The sequence below is a fragment of the Anomaloglossus baeobatrachus genome, chromosome 9 (assembly GCF_048569485.1).
Source record: "Anomaloglossus baeobatrachus isolate aAnoBae1 chromosome 9, aAnoBae1.hap1, whole genome shotgun sequence".
Lineage (NCBI taxonomy): Eukaryota > Metazoa > Chordata > Amphibia > Anura > Aromobatidae > Anomaloglossus > Anomaloglossus baeobatrachus.
This window is the reverse complement of record NC_134361.1, coordinates 52,977,431-52,999,955: the sequence shown is the minus strand read 5'-3', so window position 1 is coordinate 52,999,955 and position 22,525 is coordinate 52,977,431. Positions and strand designations below refer to the sequence as shown.

Below are 22,525 nucleotides of genomic sequence, written 5' to 3'. Positions count from 1 at the left end.
TATATATATATTAGATGTTGTTGTGTGTAGTTGCCAAGTGTTTGTGTAGGGGCTGTACATGTTCTGGGTGTTGTCTGGGTGTGGCGGGAGGTGAGAGCAGTGTTGTCTGGGTGTTGCGTGTGTTGCGTTGTTTGTGGAGCGTTGTGTGTGTGTGTGTGTGTTGCGCGGTTTGTGTGTGTGTGGTGTGTTTTGGGGGGAGGTATGTTTTGTGCAATGTGTGTGTTGTGCGGTATGTGCGTATATTTATGTATGCCGCGGTGTTTGTGTGTTGTGTGTGTGCGGCGTTGTCTGTGTGTGTGTGGGTGTCTGTGTAGGGCGGTGTTTGTGGTTCCCAGTGTGTGTGTGTGTGTGTGTGGTGTGTTGTGCAGTGCGCGTGTGTGTGTGTGTGTGTGGTTGTTGGGGGGAGGTGTGCACCTCCCATCATGCTCCATCCCCCATGCTGCGCACCCCCCATCATGCTCCATCCCCCATGCTGCGCACTCCCCATCGTGCTCCATCCCCTATGCTGCGCATTCCCCATCGTGCTCCATCCCCTATGCTGCGCATTCCCCATCGTGCTCCATCTCCCATGCTGCGCACTCCCAAACGTGCTCCATCCGCCATGCTGCGCACCCCCATCGTGCTCCATCCGCCATGCTGCGCACTCCCAAACGTGCTCCATCCGCCATGCTGTGCACTCCCAAACGTGCTCCATCCGCCATGCTGCGCACTCCCAAACGTGCTCCATCCGCCATGCTGCGCACTCCCAAACGTGCTCCATCCGCCATGCTGCGCACTCCCAAACGTGCTCCATCCGCCATGCTGCGCACTCCCAAACGTGCTCCATCCGCCATGCTGCGCACTCCCAAACGTGCTCCATCCGCCATGCTGCGCACTCCCAAACGTGCTCCATCCGCCATGCTGCGCACTCCCAAACGTGCTCCATCCGCCATGCTGCGCACTCCCAAACGTGGTCCATCCGCCATGCTGCACACTCCCAAACGTGCTCCATCCGCCATGCTGCGCACTCCCAAATGTGCTCAATTCGCCATGCTCCTCCCAGCATCAGCCTCTCTCCTCCCAGCATCAGCCTCTCTCCTCCCAGCATCAGCCTTTCTCCTCCCAGCATCAGCCTTTTCTGTCCCCAGCATCAGCCTCTCTCCTTCCAGCCTACCCCAGCCTCAGCCTCCCCCAGCCTGTCTTCTCTCAGCCTCCCCCCTCCCCCTCCCAGCCTTCCCCGGGATCAGCCTAGCCTAGCCTAGCCTACCCCAGCCTCAGCCTCCCCCAGCATCAGCCTCTCTTCTCTCAGCCTCCCCCCTCCCCCTCCCAGCCTTCCCCAGGATCAGCCTCTCTCCTCCCAGCCTCTCTTCTCTGACTCCCCCAGCATCAGCCTCTCTTCTCTCAGCCTCCCCCCTCCCCCTCCCAGACTTCCCCAGGATCAGCCTCTCTCCTCCCAGCCTCCTCCAGCACGCTGTGCTCCTCTGCCGATTACTACTGGTGATTGACATATTTTCATTTTCGGTTGCAGCTGTAAATTGCACTGAACTCCAGTAACTTCTAAACTGTTTACACCATCAAGAAATTATATTTATTTTCCAGGTTCCGGATTGGTGCAGCGTTCCAAAATAGAAACACATCTTCTAAATAATTAAAAACCTATCTATGATGATTGAATCCAATATTTCTGCTGTGGAGAGCACACTGATTTTCACCTCCTTTTTTTGGTCATTATTTTTGCTATCTTATAGATCAGTTAGTCTCCTTGCTGACTTTATTATGTGGAACATGTGACGTCCGTCTTCACACGTACTGGAGACACTGACACAGACCCATTAAAATCAATGGGCTTGTGCTCATGTCCATAGTTCCAGATTTTGACACTGACTTTGTGTCCATGTTGCGCACACTCATGTCTGTGTACTCCACAGGGGAAATATGTCACCATGTTTCTGGATGTGTTCGCCATAATCTGATCTATGATTTTGTTTTTTCTGATACATGTGATATATTTTTGTTTTTTGCCTTTTTTATTTTGCAGCCTAAACTCAGCATGGCAAAATGCAGGCGTAATGTAGAAAACTTTCTGGAGGCCTGTAAGAAGCTCGGCGTTCCACAAGTGAGTGCATACGTGAGCTCCTCCGTGTGACGGACGAGGGCAGACTCATAGTAAATCTTCTCCTCCTGTTTTCTCCTCCAGGAAAGGCTATGTTTACCCCACCATATCTTGGAAGAGAGGGGACTGGTGAAAGTTGGGCTCACAGTACAAGCACTATTAGAACTTCCCTTGTTGAGAACTTCCCAGCTTTCTTCAGTGTGACTTTCTGGGGAAAGCCTGGTATAACCAGTACGAACGGTCGTCTGGCTCATTCTAAATCCTCAGTAGTGGATTTCCTGGCAAGACTTATCCTCCGGAAGACATCTTAGCCCTGACATGTGAACCGTGCACAGCTACTGTCCCCTCACTGCATATACTGAATTACAGTGAAGGGATTGGTTTTTTTTATTTTTCATTTTTTTAATCTGTTTTTATTAATGCTTTTTCTTGTAAGATACAGAATGCACATCTGTTAATGCGTGTTTGTGTGGATGTGAATGTATATTCATAGACGCACAACCTGGTTTAGTAGTGTGGGGGATGCATTTGAGCGCAGTGCTAGGTGGGTGGTCCGACGTGCTAAAAATGTTTGCACAAGGCTTAGACTGGTTTGTAAAAAGAAAACAAAGTTTGGTGATTCTAATCCTGTCTGTTGCTAATCACCGGTGGAGGCAGACTACTCACTAGGTATCGAAATTAGCAAGGATTGCGTAGGCATCAGACTGGAGCTGTGAAAAATTACTATTTTTTTTTCTAAACATTGTGCGCGGTCAATCATTTCTCCTTTTCCAAAAACGAACGGATACTTTGCACGTTGCGACATCGCTAGCCGATTGTAGCGATGCCGAGCGCGATAGTCCCCGCCTCCGTCACAGCTGCGATATCTTATGATAGCTGCCATATCGAACATTATCGCTACGGCAGCTTCACACGCACTTACCTTCCCTGCGACATCAATCTGGCCGGCGAACCGCCTCCTTTCTAAGGGGGCGGGTCGTGCAGCTTCATAGCGACGTCACACGGCAGGCGGCCAATAGAAGCGGAGGGGCGGAGATGAGCGGGACACAAACATCCCACCTACCTGCTTCCTTCCTCATTGCAGGCAGGACGCAGGTAAGGAGATGTTCCTCACTCCTGCGGCTTCATACACAGCGATGTGTGTTGCCGCAGGAACGAGGAACAACATCGTACCTGTCGCTGCAGCTAAATTATGGAAATGACCGACACTACACAGATCACCGATTTTCGACGCTTTTGCGATTGTTTATCTGTGCTTCTAGGCTTTACACGCTGCGACGTCGTTACCGACGTCGGATGTGCGTCACTTTCGATTTGACCCTGACGAGATCGCAGTAGCGATGTCGCAACGTGCAAAGTTCCCCTTAGGCCAGTTTCACACATCTGGCATTTCGCCGCTTTGCCGGATCCGTCACATTCCAGTACAGTGCAATACACGCTGCAAGATCCGGTCACATGCTGTCATATGACCGGAGTATATGGCCGGAGCTTGCCGCGATACCATTGTACTGTACTGGAGTGTGACTGATCTGGCAAAGGGGCAAGATGTTGGGTGTGTGAAACCAGCCTAAAAACTACGGCTGGGCAACAGTTTTTGTTTTAAAAGGGTTCTTTTACATCGAAACTGTATCCATCAATATCAGACTTGTCTACCAGCATGCCCACCATTCAAATGTTCCCGGTGTTGGTGACGGCCGGACGTGGTCATTTGCAAAGTTGTGCACCTCCGTCAACTCCATTTGTATCAGTTGGAGTGAATTTGCAGTATGTGGCTGTGGCCACTAAGCGGTTGATGAAGGTTTTCTGTTCCACTCTAGAATTGATCTGATCTGACTGGGAACAGCTGATCGGCAGTGCCGAGGGCAATTGGATAGGGTAGGCTATTGAGATATATATAAAGTACTGGTCAGCCCCTTTTTAACGCTTTCTCGTGCAGAAAAGCTCGGAACGGAGTACATTTTTAAGTAATTTCTGGGTTTGGTCAAGCAGCTGAAATAAAAAGGGGCATCTCCCCTGCATACATGCTTTGCAGGTTTATGCCTCTCTTAGATGTATACTCTGGAGGCTCAGCCATTTATCTTTAGAGACTATGTCAGCAGGTTTCTGCATTGTAATCTGAAGCCAGCATGCTGCAAGAGTTAAAACAGAAACTTAAGCCCTGTGTCTGTTATCTGTCTTTTTTTTTTTTTTGTCTACCTGCAATGTTAGCTTCAGCCTTTTATCTTTATCATTAGTGGGTCTCAGCAGCAAGAGCTCTAGTCTGACTCCATCCCTTCTGTGATTAGCAGCTTCTGTCTATGGAAGTGTACACTGAAAGCCTGGCGTGGGCGTAGTCAGCTCCCAGAGCTCTGCTACATACAAAAAATAAGAACGGCCACTGCTATTAATCTAAGTGATACATCATTGAACTCAGGGCCTCTTTGCCTACATCATGCTGCTCTCAGATGAGGTAGCAAAAACCTGCTGACTGATTCCCTTTTAAGTATGTGTCACCCAGTTGTAAAGCATATTCATTCTCCATGGCTAGAGCTGGATTCTGTCTCCGCAGTCGCCCTGCCCTGCCAGCAATACTACCCTGCATCACAACTGCATTGTTACAAAGGCTGGTGACTAAGGTTCTTTTGACTTTTGCATTTCTGTGGATGATAACCGGCCTTGTTACATTATTACCTTGCAGCTATAGCCTGAAGTGCTCCTGAATTACCCCTTCTAAGGTTTATCGAAGAACGGAGTGTTATAACCAATGGATCAGGCGTGAGTCATATCCTAACTGACACCTGCTTGATTATTCCTAGCAAAACCCAATGTGCATTGCATAAAGGCACGTGGCCCTAACGATGTAACTATCTGGAATGCCATCGGATCTGTTGAGTAAGAACACCCTAAGGATGACCAATTCAGCAGAACGTGGAGAAAGTACGACCTGCTTTACTGCGCCATTACTGGAAACCGGTGGCGGCTTTAATCGTGTGCCTGTGCGACTCTTCAGAGGCAGTTGCTCCACCCCCTTGACTCTTTACCAGTCATTAGAATGCTTTCGTTGCTATTTTGCAAAGACTATTTATACTATGTTTAACCTTATCTGGGTTGGTGACGGTTTGGGGGACTAATCCTTCTCCCAGGTTCTCTGTAATGTATCTTTATAGTGTCTGGAACTGTTGTTCCAATAGTTTTCCAAACCTGTGTAGAGATGTTGCGTCAAAAAAGATAATATTGTCACTACCTGCCGCCACCAGCAGGGGGAGCGGAGAAGCTGTATACAGTCATACCATAGAGTTCAATGTATGGGCAGTTGGGAGTAAGCTCCTCGCCACCCTCTAGTGGTGGCTGCTGGCAATCAGGATTTATACAGAGCTCTTGAAAATAGAGGACTACATGGCAGCAGGTTTACCAGTCCTTTAGTGATAATATCCTGCTGATTAAACCAGTGATTTTTATAAACGAAAAAAAATTAAAATAACTGTGAAATATTTCCTTTAAAGGGAATCTGTTTCCAGGTTTTTGCTCTGTCATCTGAGAACAGACAGAGACCCTGATTCCAGTGATGTGTCACTTACTGAGCTGTTTGCTGTCATTGTGATAAAATCAATGTTTTCTCTGCTGCAGATCTAGCAGTTATGCAGAGCTCATGAATATGCTGGACTACCTACAGCACACCAAGTAGTCCTGTAATGATAATGTACTACTGATTTGATCTGACTTTATCAAAACTATACTAAGTAGGTCAGTAAGTGACACATCACTGGAATCAGGATTTCTGCCCCTACATTATGCTGCTCTCAGATTAGGTGGTAAGAACCTGGTGATATATTCCCCTTAATGGGACTTTTTTTGCAGAGATATATGTGTATGTATGTATATGTGTGTGTGTGTGTGTGTGTGTATATATATATATATGTATATGTATGTATGTATTATAAAAACATTGATTTATTGGGAGCAGATTATCACTAAAGGACTGGTAAATTTGTTGCCATGTAGTCCTCCATATTGATGAGCTCTGTATAACCCCCACCAACACCACTGATTGGCAGCTTTCTGCCTATACAGTCTTCCCCTGCTCTACCGCGGTTCACTTATTGCGGCTTCGCTGTATCACGGTAGCGGTGGTGAAGTGGGGGTCACAGTAGGCAGGGGCGGTGATGGAGCAGGGCGATGCTGCGTTGGGTGTCTCAGATGCTCGCTGCGGGCGCTGGGAGGAACATCCAGAAACTAAGCAGTGCAGGCTTGCAAGATATGGCACCCAGAGTTGGCGCGTGTGCAGATTAAGCTATCGCCACCTCCCGCCACCATTTTCCTTAAGTCTGTTACTGAAAGATCAGTGAACCAGCGGCGCGTGCGCAGATGAGATCTTCAGCTGAGAGCTCAAGCTGCGCAGGCGTGTACTCCAGGCGCCATGATTTGAACCCCGCACCGCTGATATTTTCAGTATGGCCCATGCCTTACTGCCTCCAGTGCACAGTCAACTGTCCGGAGCATTGTCTTCCCCCCCACCAGCCCCCATAAGCTAAATTCAGCTTATAAGACGCACCCCTCAAAAGTGCGTTTTTTAATCCGAAAAATCTGGGTAAATAAAGTAAATATAACTCTGCTGCTTTGGATTTTCACCTATTGCAGGGGTCTCTGGAACGTAACTCCTGCAATAGGTTAGAGATCACTGTACGGACCGGAGTGAATAAAAAAAAGCTGCCAATCAGTGGTGTGGGCAGGGTTATACAGAGCTCAGCATTCAGAGCACTACTAGATCTGCAGCACAGAAAACTGATTTTTATCAAAACTGCAGCAAGCAGCCCAGTAAGGCTGCTTTCACACATCAGTTTTTTGGCATCAGGCACAATCTGGCAAAAAAAAACCTGCTAAAACGGATCCGGCGCTGGATCTGTTTTTTTCCTCATTGAATTGTATTAGCGCCACATTATGCCTGATGCCCTTGCGTTGCATTCGTCATGCGCCGGATCCGGCGAAATTTGTGTGTCCAGCTACCGGAAAGGACGCAGCATGCAATGTTTTTTGGCTGCGGCAAAAAAACCCCCCAAAAAAACAGACCGCGCCGGCGCTGTCCAGTGTCATGTACAATGAAAGCCTATGGGCGCCGGATCAGTCGTAGTGCGGCAAAAAACGTATTACAGCGACGGATTGCAATTTTTTTTTTCCCTTTCTACTGAGCATGCTCAGTAGCACAACGGATTGGTCCAAAAACTGAAGGAACTGATGCAACTGATCCGTTTTTTCGCCTGATCCGTTGCATCAGTTTTTACATCGGATTGTGAAAAAAAATTGATGTGTGAAAGCAGCCTAAGTGACACATCTCTGGAATCAGGGTTTCTGCCCCTATATCATTTTGTTCTCCGGTAGCAAAAACCTGATGAAGGATTCCCTTTAACCTCTGTATGGTGAAGATTTGGAGATCTATATTGGATAAGTGGGGAAAAAACCCCCCTAAAACCGCTATAAAAATGTATTCATTATTTTTTGCTCATAATGCAGAAAACAAACGCCATTTAGCAGGACACGACTGTTGCTGTCTCACGTTTTAGTACTTTTCCGCTCAGTTTGGCCGCTGTAATATAAACCAGTGCGCTCAGTTTCTAGAGATTTGGATTATTTATTGCACTTCTTGTAATTTTATATACTTCTTTTTTTTTTGGCATCGCTGTATTTTTCATTTTGTGACCGCTCCAAGATGATCCTTACTCTTAATTTCTCTCTTCTGGTTTTCTATTTGTAATATTTTTTTTTTTTAATATTTTTATAGTCTTGAGTTGGTGCCAAAACTCTTTAAGTTGTAGACTGTTTACATGTGAAGTGCCTGTGTTACTGACCTCGTAGACGCAGAAAGGAGGCGCAGGGAAGTCAGTTCTGTTACGTTCACACATTGACAGGGTTTCTCCTATTTATTTTGGATTGTATTATTTTTTTTTTTATTTTTTATATTTTTTTTTTATTTTTTTTTTTTTACGTTCTGACTATGGTATTGTACTGTTACTTTGCGTAGTGATCACTGGGTTTGGATTGTAAATAGTTTATTCATTTTGCAGCTACAATTGTGCGTCGGCACAACGAGACTTTCCTGAAATCTGAACTCTCCTACATTACCACTAAGTGCAGCAAAAGTGTATAATAAATGGAATAATATAAGCTTGTGACTTTCACTCTTTATTAATTTAGCCTTTTTTTATGGATATAGTCGAGTATGATCGTGATTTTTTATTCTTTAATTTTCCCTTCTTTTCCATTTCATGTTTTTTAGATGCAGATGAATTTTGTAATTGCAATTAACATGTTGCGCACAATAATTTTAATAGGATTTGTTAATTCCGTCTGTTTAGTGCCATTTTTTTTTTCTTTTATTAACCAATGAGTATAAATATTGCTCATTTGGTAAGGTAAACAGGAGGGTTTTTTCACCACATGACCTAAATTTACAATGAAAATTCACATTTGAGAAAATGATACATTGGAAATGTAAATGGTAGGCTGAATAATTTTACAGCACTTTGCTTTATGACATTTGTATCCATGCTACTTTATCGTTTCAATTCATATACAGAGGCGCTTTTAATATACAATCACAATTCTGTTTAATTTTTTTTTTTTTTTTAAAGGGAACCTGTCACCAGGCTTTTCCCTTATGAGCTGCGGCCACCACCAGTGAGCCCTTATATATGGCATTAGAGAATACTGTATATAAGAGCCCAGGCCGCTCTTTATATTGTAAAACACCTTTACAATATGCACCTGCGGGGCGGTTCCGTCCAATGGGTGTTGCTGCTCTTGGTCCGGCTTCTACTCTCTTCTTGCGATCGCTGTTCTCCTTGCCACCCCAACGTGCATAACGCGTCCTGCATCATCCACAGAGTCTGCCATTGCACTCCTGCTTGTGCACACTTTGATTTGCCCAGTTGAGGGCTGAGCAAAGTACTGTAATGCGCAGGCGCAAGAAAAGGTCAAAGGACCGCCTGCGCATGCGCACTACAATACTTTGAACTGCCCTTAACCGGGCAGAACAAAGTGCGCCTGCGCAGGAACACAATGGAGGCCTCTGTGTGGATGACATAGGACGCGTCATGCACACTGGGCTGGACAGGAGGACAGTGATCGGCCAAGATGGATGCGCCGGACCAAAAAGACACCCATCGGACCAGTCCGGCCCCTAGGTGAGTATTATAAAGGTGCTTTTTATGTTATGCAGAGTAGCTTGAGCTTTTATATACAGTGTTCTGGAATGCCCGTATATAAGAGCTCACTGGTGGTGGCTGCAGCTCAAAAGGGAAAATTCTGGTGGCAGGTTCCCTTTTAATTTGTGCTTTTTTTTTTTTCCCCCAGACCAATAATCCAGTTAAGTTCTCAGTAAATGCCGCTCCTGTTAGATCCCACAATGCACTGCTCTCTGGTAACAGCTGTCAGTTATATGTAACTGCTAAAATTCAAAATTTAAAAAGTGATCTAAAGTAAATAGAATGATTCACAATGTGCTCAGAAGGAAACTGGACTATTGTACGTCTGTGTTCACACAGTGCGGTTTTTGATGCAGATTGTTGCCCTAATCTCCATGTCTATCTTTATTACAGCAAAGGCAATGACAATTTTGAAGTGCTGTGCACATGTTTTGTTTTTTCCTTGCAGATTTGGTGCAGAAAATAATCTGCAGCATGTCAATTGTTTAGTGTTCCCCCATCCCCAATGACAGCACCACCGGAGAGAAAGTCCGCCCATCCATGACAGGAAACCCCACTAAAATAAAAGGGCTGTACCTCTTCTCCACATCAGTTTTGGGTTTTCTGTCCTAGATGGGAGACCTCATGCTGGATGACGTTGGAAATGGCCAAGGACCTTCCTGTGCCGGAAGGTATGACAGCCCATTCCACCAGGTCCATGTCGACTTTCTGGGCTGAGAGGGCGTAGTTGCCAATTGACCAGACATGTAAGTCAACGACTTGGTCTTCCCCCTCTACTTTCTTTAAGCACTATAGACTAGATCTGTCCTCCACGACTGATTTAACATTTTGGAGAGGGGTTCTACAAGCAGTGGTCCCTCCCTAGGTTTTGGCTTTTTCTATTTAAATCTCTCTGGTGCTTTAATGGGGGGAAGGGAAAAATCTTACTTACCGGTAATGGTATTTTCCAGAACCCATGACTGCACCATTATATTCCCTTTTTCACTTCACATCGCACTAAGGGTGTACTGTTTTATAAGTAACTTTATGATTTTGTTTTTGGGTGGTGGTATGTACTAATGTTTTTACCGATGCAGCGAAGAGGTACCACCCTTTTATTTTAATGGGGTTTCCTGTCCTGGATGGGTGGATCTCTCTCTGGTGATGCTGTCATGGGCTTTGGAAAATTCCATTACCGGTAAGATATATATTTTTTTTATAAACTCCCTACACCCATTGACTTCAGAAAAACGCATGCATTTTTGGTGCATTTTTCTGCAAAAAGGTGTAGATTTCTTGTAGAAGATTTCTGAACCAAATCTGCAACGTGCGCATAGCCTAACGTCATTTAGAAGGAGTTTTCCTTTATAGAGATCTAGAGGTATTATTGATCATTATCACAATCCTGTCTGTGGTGAGACTCCCGAAAAGTCTTACGTACAAAGCGGAAGTGAGTCTAGTATAAGCCTTTTGGTCAATGTGACAAAAAAATAGAGTAGGTACGGAAAGTATTCAGACACTTTTTAAATTTTTCACTCTGGTTTCTTTGAAGCTATTTTGGTAAATTCAAAAAAGTTCATTTTTTTTTCCTCATTTAATGTACACTCTGCACCCCATTTTGACAAATGTACAAATTTTTGCAAATTTATTAAACAAGAAAAACTAAAATATCACATGGTCATAGGTATTCAGAACCTTTTCTCAGTATTGAGTAGAAGCGCCCTTTGGAGTTAGTACAACCATGAGTCGTCTTGGGAATAATGCAACAAGTTTTTCACACCTGGATTTGGGGATCCTCTGCCATTCTTCCTTGCAGATCCTGTCCAGTTCCGTCAGGTTGAATGGTGATCGTTGGTGGATAGCCATTTTCAGGTCTCTCCAGAGATACTCAATTGGGTTTAGCAAAATAAAAAATCCAGCAGTCCAGTCCACGGAAAATTTCTTTCTTAAAATGTCAAAATTTTATTCATAAATTCATATTAAAAAAAGTCCATGACAGGGTCAAACATGCCCAAAAAAGAGGATTTGTTTCGAACGTACAAGTTCTTAATCTGTCTCTTAATCTGAGGTCCAGAGCACTCTGGAAAAGGTTTTCTTCCAGGATATCTCTGTACTTGGCCGCATTCATCTTTCCTTCAATTGCAACCAGTCGTCCTGTCCTTGCAGCTCAAAAGCACCCCCATAGCATGAAACTGCCACCACCTTGTATCACTGTTGGGATTGTATTGGGCAGGTGATGAGCAGTGCCTGGTTTTCTCCACACATACCACTTAAAATTTTCACCAAAAGGTATTATCTTCGTCTCATAAGACCAGAGAATCTTATTTTTCATAGTCGCAAACTCTATATGAGCTTTCATATGTCTTGCACTGAGGAGAGGCTTCTTCCATTTATGGATTATGGAGGTCACTGTGCTTTTAGGAACTGAGTACTGCAGAAATTCTTTAACCTTGGTCAGATCTGTGCCTTGCCACAATTCTGTCTCTGAGCTCCTTGGGCAGTTCCTTTGACCTCATGATTCTCATTTGGTCTGCCATGCACTGTGAGCTGTGAGGTCTTATATAGACAGGTGTGCCTTTCCAAATCAAGTCCTATCAGTTTAATTAAACACAGCTGGACTTTAATGAAGGAGTAGAACCATCTCAAGGAGGATCACAAGGAAATGGTCAGCATGTGACTTACATATGAGTGTCTGAGCAAAGGGTCTGAATACTTATGACCATGTGATATTTCAGTTTTTCTTGTTTAATAAATTTTGCTAAAAAGTCTACATTTATGTCTTTTGCCTGTCCAGATGGGGTGCGGAGTGTACATTAATGAGAAAAAAAATTAACTTTTTAGAATTTACCAAATGGCTGTAATGAAACAGTGAAAAATTGAAAGGAGTCCGAATACCTTCCATACCCAGTGTAATTAATATATATACATATATAGATATATATTAATGTATGTATGTATGTATATGTATATACATTTTTTTTTCTTCCCATTGTGGAAATTTTAAAAAATTAACAATATTTCAAAAAAATACATTTTACAAAAAAAACCAAATCTGACTTGATCAATCTCTTTCTGATGACACGTTCAAATTTCAGAAATGAATTATGAGAGATAATTGGTGTAAAATAAAGACATAACTTTATACTTCTGCCTTTAATTCCCTCCTGGCTCCTGGCGGTTTAGACTACAATAAAATATTTTCTTCCCGACTCCCTAAAATAACAATGTAAAAGGTTAGGACCATGTAATGTCTCAAGACACTGATTTTTCCAGTCTTTGTAACACGTTGCGGCAGCATGTGCAGTACGAACAGCAAGGGTCCAAAATGCACAATCAAGTAGAAATGAGGCCCATTGTACAGACTTAAGTGTAGCATAATCTTTATATTTTATTTTTTTTTGTGAGGTTTTTACATGATCCTATAAATGATATAAAGTTATCGGAGCCATAATGAGAACTGACTTGCCAATGTGCAAACATATACTGCTACCTCTTTAAAACACCCTAGAAACGTATAATATTTTGCGAAAATAGAATGTCTTGTGACCTTTTCAAGAAAAGTTTTGGCCCATCCTAAAACTATCAAAATTAGGCAAGTGTGGAAAAGGGGGGAGGCAAAAACATCTGCATAGTTTTTGCATGTTGAGATGTGATTATTACCTGGAAAAAGCTCTAGGGTGTCAGAGGAGGCGATGAAGAAGGAACTTGTACTTGTTCCAAGTTGATTGCGATCATTGTTTTCTGTTATCTAGGGAAATGCTCAGTGCTAATAATACTCGCTGCTGAGCTTTGTGTAGATTACTAGGAATGAGGCGATTTGGGACCAAAAGACATGGTATAATCTAACGTTTTGCAGACGCGCTTACTCCTGCATTTCTCCGTTGCGCACCAGGCGTACCCATTGTGTTCCTTGGTCTTGGACACTCCGGTTATAAACATTTCCTTTTATAATGAAATTCATTAGAAATTTGAGGCGTTCTCTATTTTTAGCTGTTCTTCGAAACTGAAATGGAAGTTTGTTTTTTTTCTTTGTAAATCCCTTGAGTAGGTTATAGTTTTAGAGTTTTAGGTCATCTTATCTGTCTATTCTTAGGAACTAGTACAAACGTCAAACTTTATTGTAATTTTGACCAGATAAAAGGATTTTTTTTTTTTTTGTCATGGCGAATGAATGAACTGAAATTTTAAAATGTTGTCACCTTGAGAAATGCTGCTTACTTTCAGATATAACGACAGTCATGTAATGGTGTTTAAATCTGGCTTACTGGGGCAGATGCTACAAGGTAAACTGAAAATGAAGTTTTATTCTCCCTGCAGCCGCTTATCTTAGTAATTGGGATGGTGCAGGGTGCTTCTACAGTCGCTGGTCACTATACCATGAGCATGCATGATCAATCCTCTGCACACTGTCATAGTGCCAGGGGGTTACCACAATATGCTCGCTTTAAAGCAACCGGTGTCTGTAACCACTCCGCATATTATTGATCTCTGGAAACCAGCAGCTGCAGGGAGAATAAAACTTCATCCGCTGCTCTTGTAAGCTATACAGGATTTAAACTCTTTGCATATTAGCTCTATATCTTTCGATAAATAGTGTCTTTCTAGGTGATAAGTTCCCTTTTAAAGTAGTTGTCTCTTCCTAGGCAACCCTTTCAGAATCTAACAAGTTGATTTTTATGGACTCAACTTTATAATCTATCGATAATCATTGTGGAAGCTGACAAGACAAATCTTTCCCCTGCATCAGTCAAGGCGGGGAAAATGTAAGATTAGATGGTCACCATACTTTATGAATGGCTAAGGCCGGTTTCACACATCCGGCATTTCGCCGCTTTGCTGGATCCGTCACACTCCACTACAGTGCAATACAGTACATTGGTATCACGGCAAGCTCCAGTCACATGCTATCATGTGACCGGAGCTTGCCGCGATGCCATTGTACTGTACTGTACTGCACTGTACTGGAGTGTGACAGATCCGGCAAAATGCTGGATGTGTGAAACCAGCCTTAGTCCAAGCTAAGGCTTGTAACTGTTAGCAGAAACTCTTCCTTCTTAGCGAGGCCTTCCATTTAAGAGTTCATATAGTTGGCAGGAGTACCAAGTGCTGGGCAGGAAAATGGAGCCTTCCACACTTACCCCTTCTTTTTAAACACTAGGAGGTTCAGCAGAGCCCTGAATATGTAGTGATGGGCAAGCCTTGAACATCTAAATTTGAAAAAATGCGCGAGTTTTCTTAATGATTTCAGTTATACTCTCTACTCGAAACGCGTTGGCACAACCCAATGCTCGATCGAGTAATGAGCAGTGGCAAGCAGCTCGTTCATCACTAGTATGGGGCATTTCTACTTTTCTCAGGTTAGAGGCACAAAGTAATTCTGCTTCTGAGATGTGAAGGGAATAGACCCCCATTTTGATTAATTCTGTTTAAAGGGAACCTCTCGTGGAATTGTGCCATTAACCTTTAGGTTAATAGCATTCTAAACCTGCCTGGTGCTGCACTTTAAACCTTGCGGCCAGGAGGAAAAAAAACGTTATTCCACCCGACAGCATTCAGGTTTCAGTCATGGAGGCGGCACCGGCATGTTTTCAATCACCACTCTGTGTATGGAGAGTGGTAGCTGTAACCGCGCCTTGCAATGACTGACAGCAGGTTCTAAAGCTGAGCATCTGTCAGTGTGGGGGGGCACGGTTCTAGCCGCCGCTCTCCATACACAGAGCGGTGACTCAGCCGGCGCCACCTCCATCCCTGAAACTAGAATGCTGCTGGGAGGAATAAAGTTCTTTCCTCCCGGCAGCACGGTTTAATGTGCAGGCACCAGGCAGGTCCAGAATGCTATTAACCTGTCTCTTTGGGGTTAATCTGCGAGTTATAACGTTTTTGCACTTTACAGATTCTCTTTAAGTGAGTACCTCTGCACCAGCCTAGTGGTATCGACTCACCAAAATCTATCCGCAGCATATCCGGGTGATAGGTTAACTTTCCAATCAGGTTTACCCTAAATGGGCAGTACAATCTGTCATAGCCCTATAATCTATACCTGTTTATTGCCATTAGAATGGGAATAGGCCATGTTTTTTGGTAAATAACAAAATTTGGTTATTTATTACCTTGCAGAGATTTTGGTGTTTTACGTTGACGGCGACTTTTTTTTTTTTTTTTGTGGTGATAGCGAAGTGCAGCCATGTTGTTTGTAAACATGGTCACTATAGAGCTATAACATAACTAGGTCAATTACAAATTCTGTGCCCCTGTGATTGCCAAATTTCATTAAATAGAATTAATGTGATGCCAGTCGGTTGGCACCATTAGTCTTGTGCCATCCTTAAGTGATGCCAGCAGTGAGTTGCTTGGCTGCCTGTTAGGACTGGGAGGCCCACCGGAGCATCCGTGCTGAATTGGGGGCAAAAGAGGAGGTCAGGGACGTGTGTGTATAAAATCGCCAAAACAAGGCATTCTTTTTAGCCCTGGTTGTTTTGCAATTGACGATTCCGCCAGTTTCCTGCTGTATTATACATAGATTTCTGCGCCAAAGTGACGCCTATTAAGTAGCACATCCTGTTGTGTTTTTTTTTTTAATTGCTTTTTTTTTTTCTTCATTTGGATAATTTCTGTATGTACATATTTGTAATACTGCCAGTTTGATTACTATTTAAGTAATTTTGAACTCTAGATTTTTTTCATTCTGGAAAGAGGAAAAAAAAGTTTGTGAATGCTTCCAACTTTTCTATGTTAGCCTTTACCCTACTACTTCCTTTTGGTTTGTAAATAAGATACTTTTTTTTTTTTTCATTGATCTTGCATGTATGTCTGGAATAAGACTGTATATATATTCTATGAATAAAATTCAAACCATTTCATTAAAGTTATCGTTGTCTGAGTGTCTTCTATCGAAATGGCAATATTGAAACATATAAATTACTACAGATGAGCGAACCTCTAGAGGCTCGAGTTCGACTCGGTTCATCGAACGGAGGCCGCGTTCAAGTTCGGTTTGGCGAGTCGTTTGACGAATCTCTCGAACCCCATTGAAAACAATGGCAGGCAATCACAAACACATAAAAACACCTAGAAAACACCCTCAAAGGTGTCCAAAAGGTGACAAACAACTCCCAAGACAACACAAACACATGGGAAAGTGACAAGGACAAATACTCATGCGAAAACAACAGCTGGACGAGAAAAAAGAGGAGGAGACACAGATATAGGCATGGCACGCCCTTCTAAAATCATGTAAAACACCGCAAGGTGACTCCAAGCAGACTCTCCCTTTTTTTTTTTTTTCCCCAAAATTCGGCCACACAGACACCCCTTCAGTGGCAGCAGTTGTGCCCCAGTTGCAAACTTCACAGGTAGATTTGCATCAAGCACATTCAAAAATACGCCATCCTTAACCGTCCCCAGGATGACACCGGGGTAGGTAGCTAAGTCTTTGCTGATCCATGATTTGTTCATCTTGGATCATTTTTAAAAGCACAGCAAGGGGACTCCAAGCGGAGTCTCCCTTTTTTCCAAAAATTGGGCCCCACAGACACCCACTTCAGTGGCAGCACTTGTGCCCTAGTTGCAAACTGGACAGGTAGATTTGCATCAAGCACATTCCAAATCCACAAGTCTTTACTCCCCAGGATGACACAGGGGTACTAAACTCCTTGCAGATCCATGACTTGTTCATTTTGATGAACATTAGTCTGTCCACATTGTCACTGGACAGAGGCGTGCGCTTATCTGTCAGCACACACCCAGCAGCACTGAAGACACGTTCAGAGACAACGCTGGCAGCTGGACACAAGATCTACAAGGTGTAAGTGGAGAGCTCGGGCCATTTTTCAAGATTTGAAGCCCAAAATCAGCGCTGAGAGATGATGGGTGTGCATATATAATGAGCGGGCCCACATGGTCACGGCAGGCGTTGCTGGAGCCTGCTCGTGCCGTTGATGACCCGCTCCACCGCAGCACCCTCATTCCCGGCCGCAGCCCTATATTCAGACCATAAGACGCACCCCCCCACTTTTCCCCAACATTTGGGGGAAAAAAGTGCGTCTTATAGTCTGAAAAATACGGTAAGCACTATATAATGAACCCGGTCTCTGGTGGTGTGAAAGGACACTTAGACAGTGTCGCTTATTTCCTGCTCGTCCTCTGCAGCACATGATGGTGTAATCCTTGATCTAATTGGACAGAAAACTCAAGTAATTAGTAGCAGTTAATGATCAATTATGGTAGATTTCTCTTAAATAAAATAAAAATCTACATACAGGAAACTGGTTTCATTTTTTTTCTTATTCTTTTCCTAGGGTTCTAGAAACACCTAAAACGTAACATTCTTAAGGGTCATTTTACCACCATTAAATTTGAATATGTGACCACGTTTTAGGCAGCATAATGAAGAGACAGAGACCCGGATTCCACTTACTGAGTCACTTACAGAGCTGCTTGCTGTCGTTTATATAAAATCACTGTTTCATCAGCAGGAAAATGCAATTGTTTCACCAGTAATTTGCCCTTAACTTTTTATGTGCAAATTAATATTTTTAAGCCCAATCTTTCCATGCGAGAAATGCACAATATTAATGAAAAACACAACGTTTGATCCACGAACTCTATTTCTTTTAGTATCTATGGGAGGCCATAATAATAGGGCGCCTGCTTGATAACAAGTGCAATGATTGACTTCTAAAGTGAAAAGAATTGCCAATGGTGAAAGGGTTAAAGTTTTGGTCCTTCCTGGCTATGCCTTTTAATGGGTGATAAATTGGGAGGGATATTCAACCAATTAGAGGTTATCCAAAATGAACAAACCCTGTAACCAAGTGTGCCACTTCTGGAGAGGTGACCCTGGATCTGTGAGGGAGAAATTGTTCAATCAGGTAAACCAAATTTGGTTGTAGCAATTCTTGGGGTGACCGATATCGCAGCCAGATCTCCCCCACATCCAGATTATCACATTTATAGTCTAAATTTATTATTTCACGGTCTGTAAATCTGGTAAAATGTACAAATTGTAAAACTGCTGTTCCATCTGTTATACTGTATGTACATCTGTTATTTGATCCTAAATTGTTAATCACTTTATCTCACAATAGGGACTAATAGGGACTCATTAGGTAAAAGTCGACGGAGAGCAGGGGCGCCAACTGCGCAGGTAATAGGGCGCCGACCTCCGCTGCAAGGTAGGGGCAGTCATAGGGCTCATTAGGGTCAGCCCCCTTGTGTGTTTTCTTATTTAATTTATTTGATGTGGGGTTTCCCCTCCTTTTTAACCTTATTAATAAATTCTAAGTTTTAGGAGTTTTTTGTTTATGATATACATCTGTTATATATCGGCGCTAACTCTCTAAGCCCAGGGGAAGGGCAATCCTCCGGCCATGGTTCCCTAGAGGTTTCCCCCCACAGGGGTTTTTCCTCTCCTGAGCGCTGGAGGGTGACTCTCCGTGAGTCGGGGGTGTGCCATTTTCAGTGTCATGTAAATTTCAATAAAATTGGGACCATTTGACATCTAATTGCAATGTGTTGTGTATTTCTTTTGTGTGTTTCTGTCTGGTTCATTTTGTTTGGGAGTCTATCACATACCACATAGTCACACGGCTGGGAATCTCCCGGTGACACAGGACCCTCACGTACTCAATAAGTGCATCTTGCCCCATTAGTTGCTCCTGCTCTCGTGAATAGGATGAAGCAGAGAAGACAGCGCATTACAGTATAACTCCCGCATTCTTGGAATAAAGACGTATTTTACAGCACTATTACAAATAAATACTGATGGAAAATACTGACTGTGTGTGTAAGTCCCGAAAATCAAAGGGGAACAAACACAGAGAAAAAGAATAACTGAACCATTTGCACCTCTTCTGTGTTTTGGATCTACCTCTGTTCTCTCAAGCAAATACTGACGGAAAATCTCGTCATGTAAAAGTGCCATGAATCCATCCTGACTTTCTCACTACAGTCACATAAGCGGCTGATTTCACATTTTGGGTTGCAGATAAGCCGGAGAGGTTACAAGCATTAAAGGAGTTTTCCGGTTTGTGAAAACCCGTCTCCTGGTTGTATTTTATTTAAAAAGCAAAAAAACCCCCTGTATTTTCCTCCCTCTACCCAGGAAAGACTGAGCTGCCTACGATCGCTTCTATGAAAACTGCCTAATACGGCAGAAATTGAAATGCATTGAGTTTTCTCACTTATCTTGCAATTATGTGTTTTATTTGCAGGTTTTCCCCATAGAGTCTAATGAGATGCAGACAATCTGTATGTAAAATGCATATGTGTTTCTATTGGGATTCTGCAACAAAACAGGTCATCCATGCACGACATTACCAATAAAGCATTATCAAAGCTCTGCAGACAGGAAGATTACTAAAATAAGAAACAAGAGTAAAAAAGTCTTTCAATTTGCCCATATATGTTCACATCTCCAGGTTAACAGGGACTCAAACCAATATTCATAACAGTAAATTATATTGAGTGTCAAAAAAGAGGGTGCAGGGAAATGGAAAAAGTACAAATTACAAAAGTACACAGGACATACGAAATAGGAGGGTGAAAAAATCCCACACACCTACCCAGCCATTAAAACCATTCAAAGCTCAAGTATATTGCTGCCAAAAATATAATTATAGCACCACAGACAGAGGAAAATTCTCCCATACCGTCTCACTATAGTGTTCCAAAAAGGCATATTATTTAATTAACTGCCTGACTGGAGGAAAGTCCAATGCCGTGGTATATAAAAAAATAAAAAGTGCAGCAGATACATGAAAAGAGCTTACCTAGTGGTTACCAGGGTGCAGGCGTAGGTGTGGGGAAGGAGTCCCAACACGTGTTTCACTGTGCTTTGACAAGAACAACAACTCACCAATTCGCAAAGCACTGAAAAAAGGGAAGCTAAAGGAAACCGCAAAAAGAGCAGATTCAAAAGGGGACGAACAAAAATTACACACACGATCAATTGCACTTGCCACAATCTGACACTACGGACAGATCCAAAACCCCTGGGCAATGAAAGCAAGACTTTGTCAGGTGGGAAGCGAAAAACCATGGCTTTGGAATCAATTTCAATCCCCAAGAAGGAAAACAAAAAGTAAAGCCAAAGCGCAGCTGAGCAACTGCCTCTTTATTGGGGTATCGGTCTAGCCACGGCCCCATTGCAAGAACACTCACTGGTGTCCTTATCCAGCGTGTTAGATAGTTTCGCTGGCAATTTTGCGGATGAAGTAGGACACTTGGCTGCTGTATGTGCTCAACCAAAAGCGGAGCACTCATGCTTGAATTTACAGAGGCCAAAGAAGCGGCAGTGGCCTTCATTTAATAACCAACACGTTCAGGGTCTCCGAACGGCCGCTGAGTCGGGGCCGGCAGATGTGCTAGGAGCCATTGGATGAAGGGGGTCTTAAGCCTTCTGGACCAGCATTAAATGGAGCCAAGTGTCCGTTGCCTTCACTCCCCAACCTAACTGGGGTTGAAGGGCCAAACAACGACGAAAATCCTTGTCATAACACCAACAGGTTGATCCCCCATGTGACTTATAAGAATTATATATGGTGTCGAGGTAAATAAACATCTCAGAACAGCGCTCAGGGTGCTTTTGCCCCATGACACATCCTATAACAAAAAATGCCTGAAGCCAGTTGTTAATGGACTTAGCCACTTTTGGCCTCCTCTCAAAAGGACGATCAGATGACCTCCGCTCCTTGTCAACTGTATGTTGATCGGTCGAAACTAAAGACCATATATCAACATAATCATTCGCCCATATTTTTCGGACGGTCTCATCATCTAAATGGGATCCTAAAGGGGTAACACCGCAAAAGAAAGCATCCCTGTGAATGTCAGCACGAGGTGGGGGATCAGACTGTTTAGGAGGTTGATCAGGAAAAGAAGGGTTAACTAGTATTTTTCCCCCCGCCGCCATCTACAACTTAGCTAAAAGTTTCTTAATAACTGCTGCCATGCCTGCACCATCTCCCCACGCTCCCGAGTATTGGTACTCACCAGCATCTGGAAGGGGAGCGACAGCAGGCTCTTTAAGAACAACAAATTCCACAGGCTCGGGTGTGCTGGGCGAGGAACCATCTCCCTCTGAGCAGGTTGGTAACGACGGCAATGATGCCCATGGGGCACAATGGAGGCATCTGAGGATACCGATGTAGTGGACGGAGAACGCCACCTCGATGAACGAGAACAGCGGCTCCTCTGAGAGGATCTGTAACAATGGGAGGAATGGCGACTATGTCTGCAATGTGATCCATCTGCGTCAGTCAGGGCTGCAAGGGGTTGGTGCTAGGGAGAACAAGGCGGAGTGGTTACTGCGCCCATGGTGGCTATGACCGCGGGCCGGGGATCAAGCAACCGCCTGTGGTGAAACATCAGGGGATTGAAGAGCCGGGGCAGATGGACATGGAGCAAATGGGGCTTGTGCAGGTAGGGGAGCTTGTGCAGGTGGGGAAGGGGCAGACACTGCAGTGTGCACCCATGCAGAGCGTCTGCGTTGGTCAGGGCTGCCAAGGGGTGACCCTGAGGAGAGCGAGGCAGAGCGGTTACCATACCCACGGCGACTATGACCACGGGCCGGGGATCCAGCACCCGCCTGTGATGGAGCAGTAATATCAGGGGCTTGAAAAGCTGGGGCAGGTGGACATGGGGCAGTTGGGGCTAAACATAGAGCAGATGAGGCTTGTGCAGGTGGGGGAGGGGAAGACACTGCAGGATGCACACCTGCATCCCCCTGCATTAATGATGGCAAGGCCAGTAGCTGGAATTGTGCAGAGGAGGCAGAAGGGCTTATTAATGCCCCAGCACCCAGGGGTGCATCATGCTGAAGAAACTGAGGGGGAGGGGGTAATGGCTGCACCATGTCTGCAGACCCCCTCTTTGGATGAGGAGCCGCAGCTATGGTGTCCCCCCGTTATAATTGTTGGTAATAGCTGGACAATTGGTGGTTCGGGGAGGCATGGGTTAACTAACAACTCCACGCTGCTGGAGGAACAGTATCGACGTGCAGCAGCCGCGATCGGGAGCTGGAAGGAAGTTGGCGGGCTAGTCGCGAGGCGCGCTCACGAGTGCGCATGCCCCGTGACGTCATTAATGCAGGACTCAGGCGCTCCGGCGGACGGGTTCGCCATGCGGACCGCCTGCCCCCCAGAATCACCGCCTGAGCCTCAGGAGGGATAGGACGCGGCTCAGCCAGGATGGCGGTAAGCCATGCGTCCCCTTTCCTCACGATTTTGTCCCTTATGGCTGCAGCCAAGTCGTGCGGTATCTCTCACCAGCAGGAGCA

General features: G+C 44.3%; 1 protein-coding gene and 1 long non-coding RNA gene across 3 annotated transcripts in view; one reads left to right on the top strand and one right to left on the bottom strand.

The window, feature by feature from the left end:
* LRCH2 (leucine rich repeats and calponin homology domain containing 2) overlaps positions 1 to 3,543 on the top strand; it is a 191,016-nt gene extending 187,473 nt beyond the window's left edge. For both annotated transcript variants that reach the window (XM_075323711.1, XM_075323710.1), the window contains 2 exons: positions 2,018 to 2,095; positions 2,177 to 3,543. In XM_075323711.1, coding sequence (XP_075179826.1) covers positions 2,018 to 2,095; positions 2,177 to 2,296 — 198 coding nt within the window. In that variant the 3' untranslated portion in view covers positions 2,297 to 3,543. The remainder of the gene's footprint in view (positions 1 to 2,017; positions 2,096 to 2,176) is intronic.
* Positions 1 to 20,082, bottom strand: part of LOC142251170 (uncharacterized) — a 179,207-nt gene extending 159,125 nt beyond the window's left edge. Inside the window, exon 1 of the long non-coding RNA XR_012725291.1 lies at positions 20,019 to 20,082. This is a non-coding gene — a long non-coding RNA (uncharacterized LOC142251170). The remainder of the gene's footprint in view (positions 1 to 20,018) is intronic.
* Positions 20,083 to 22,525: the final 2,443 nt, after the last annotated feature.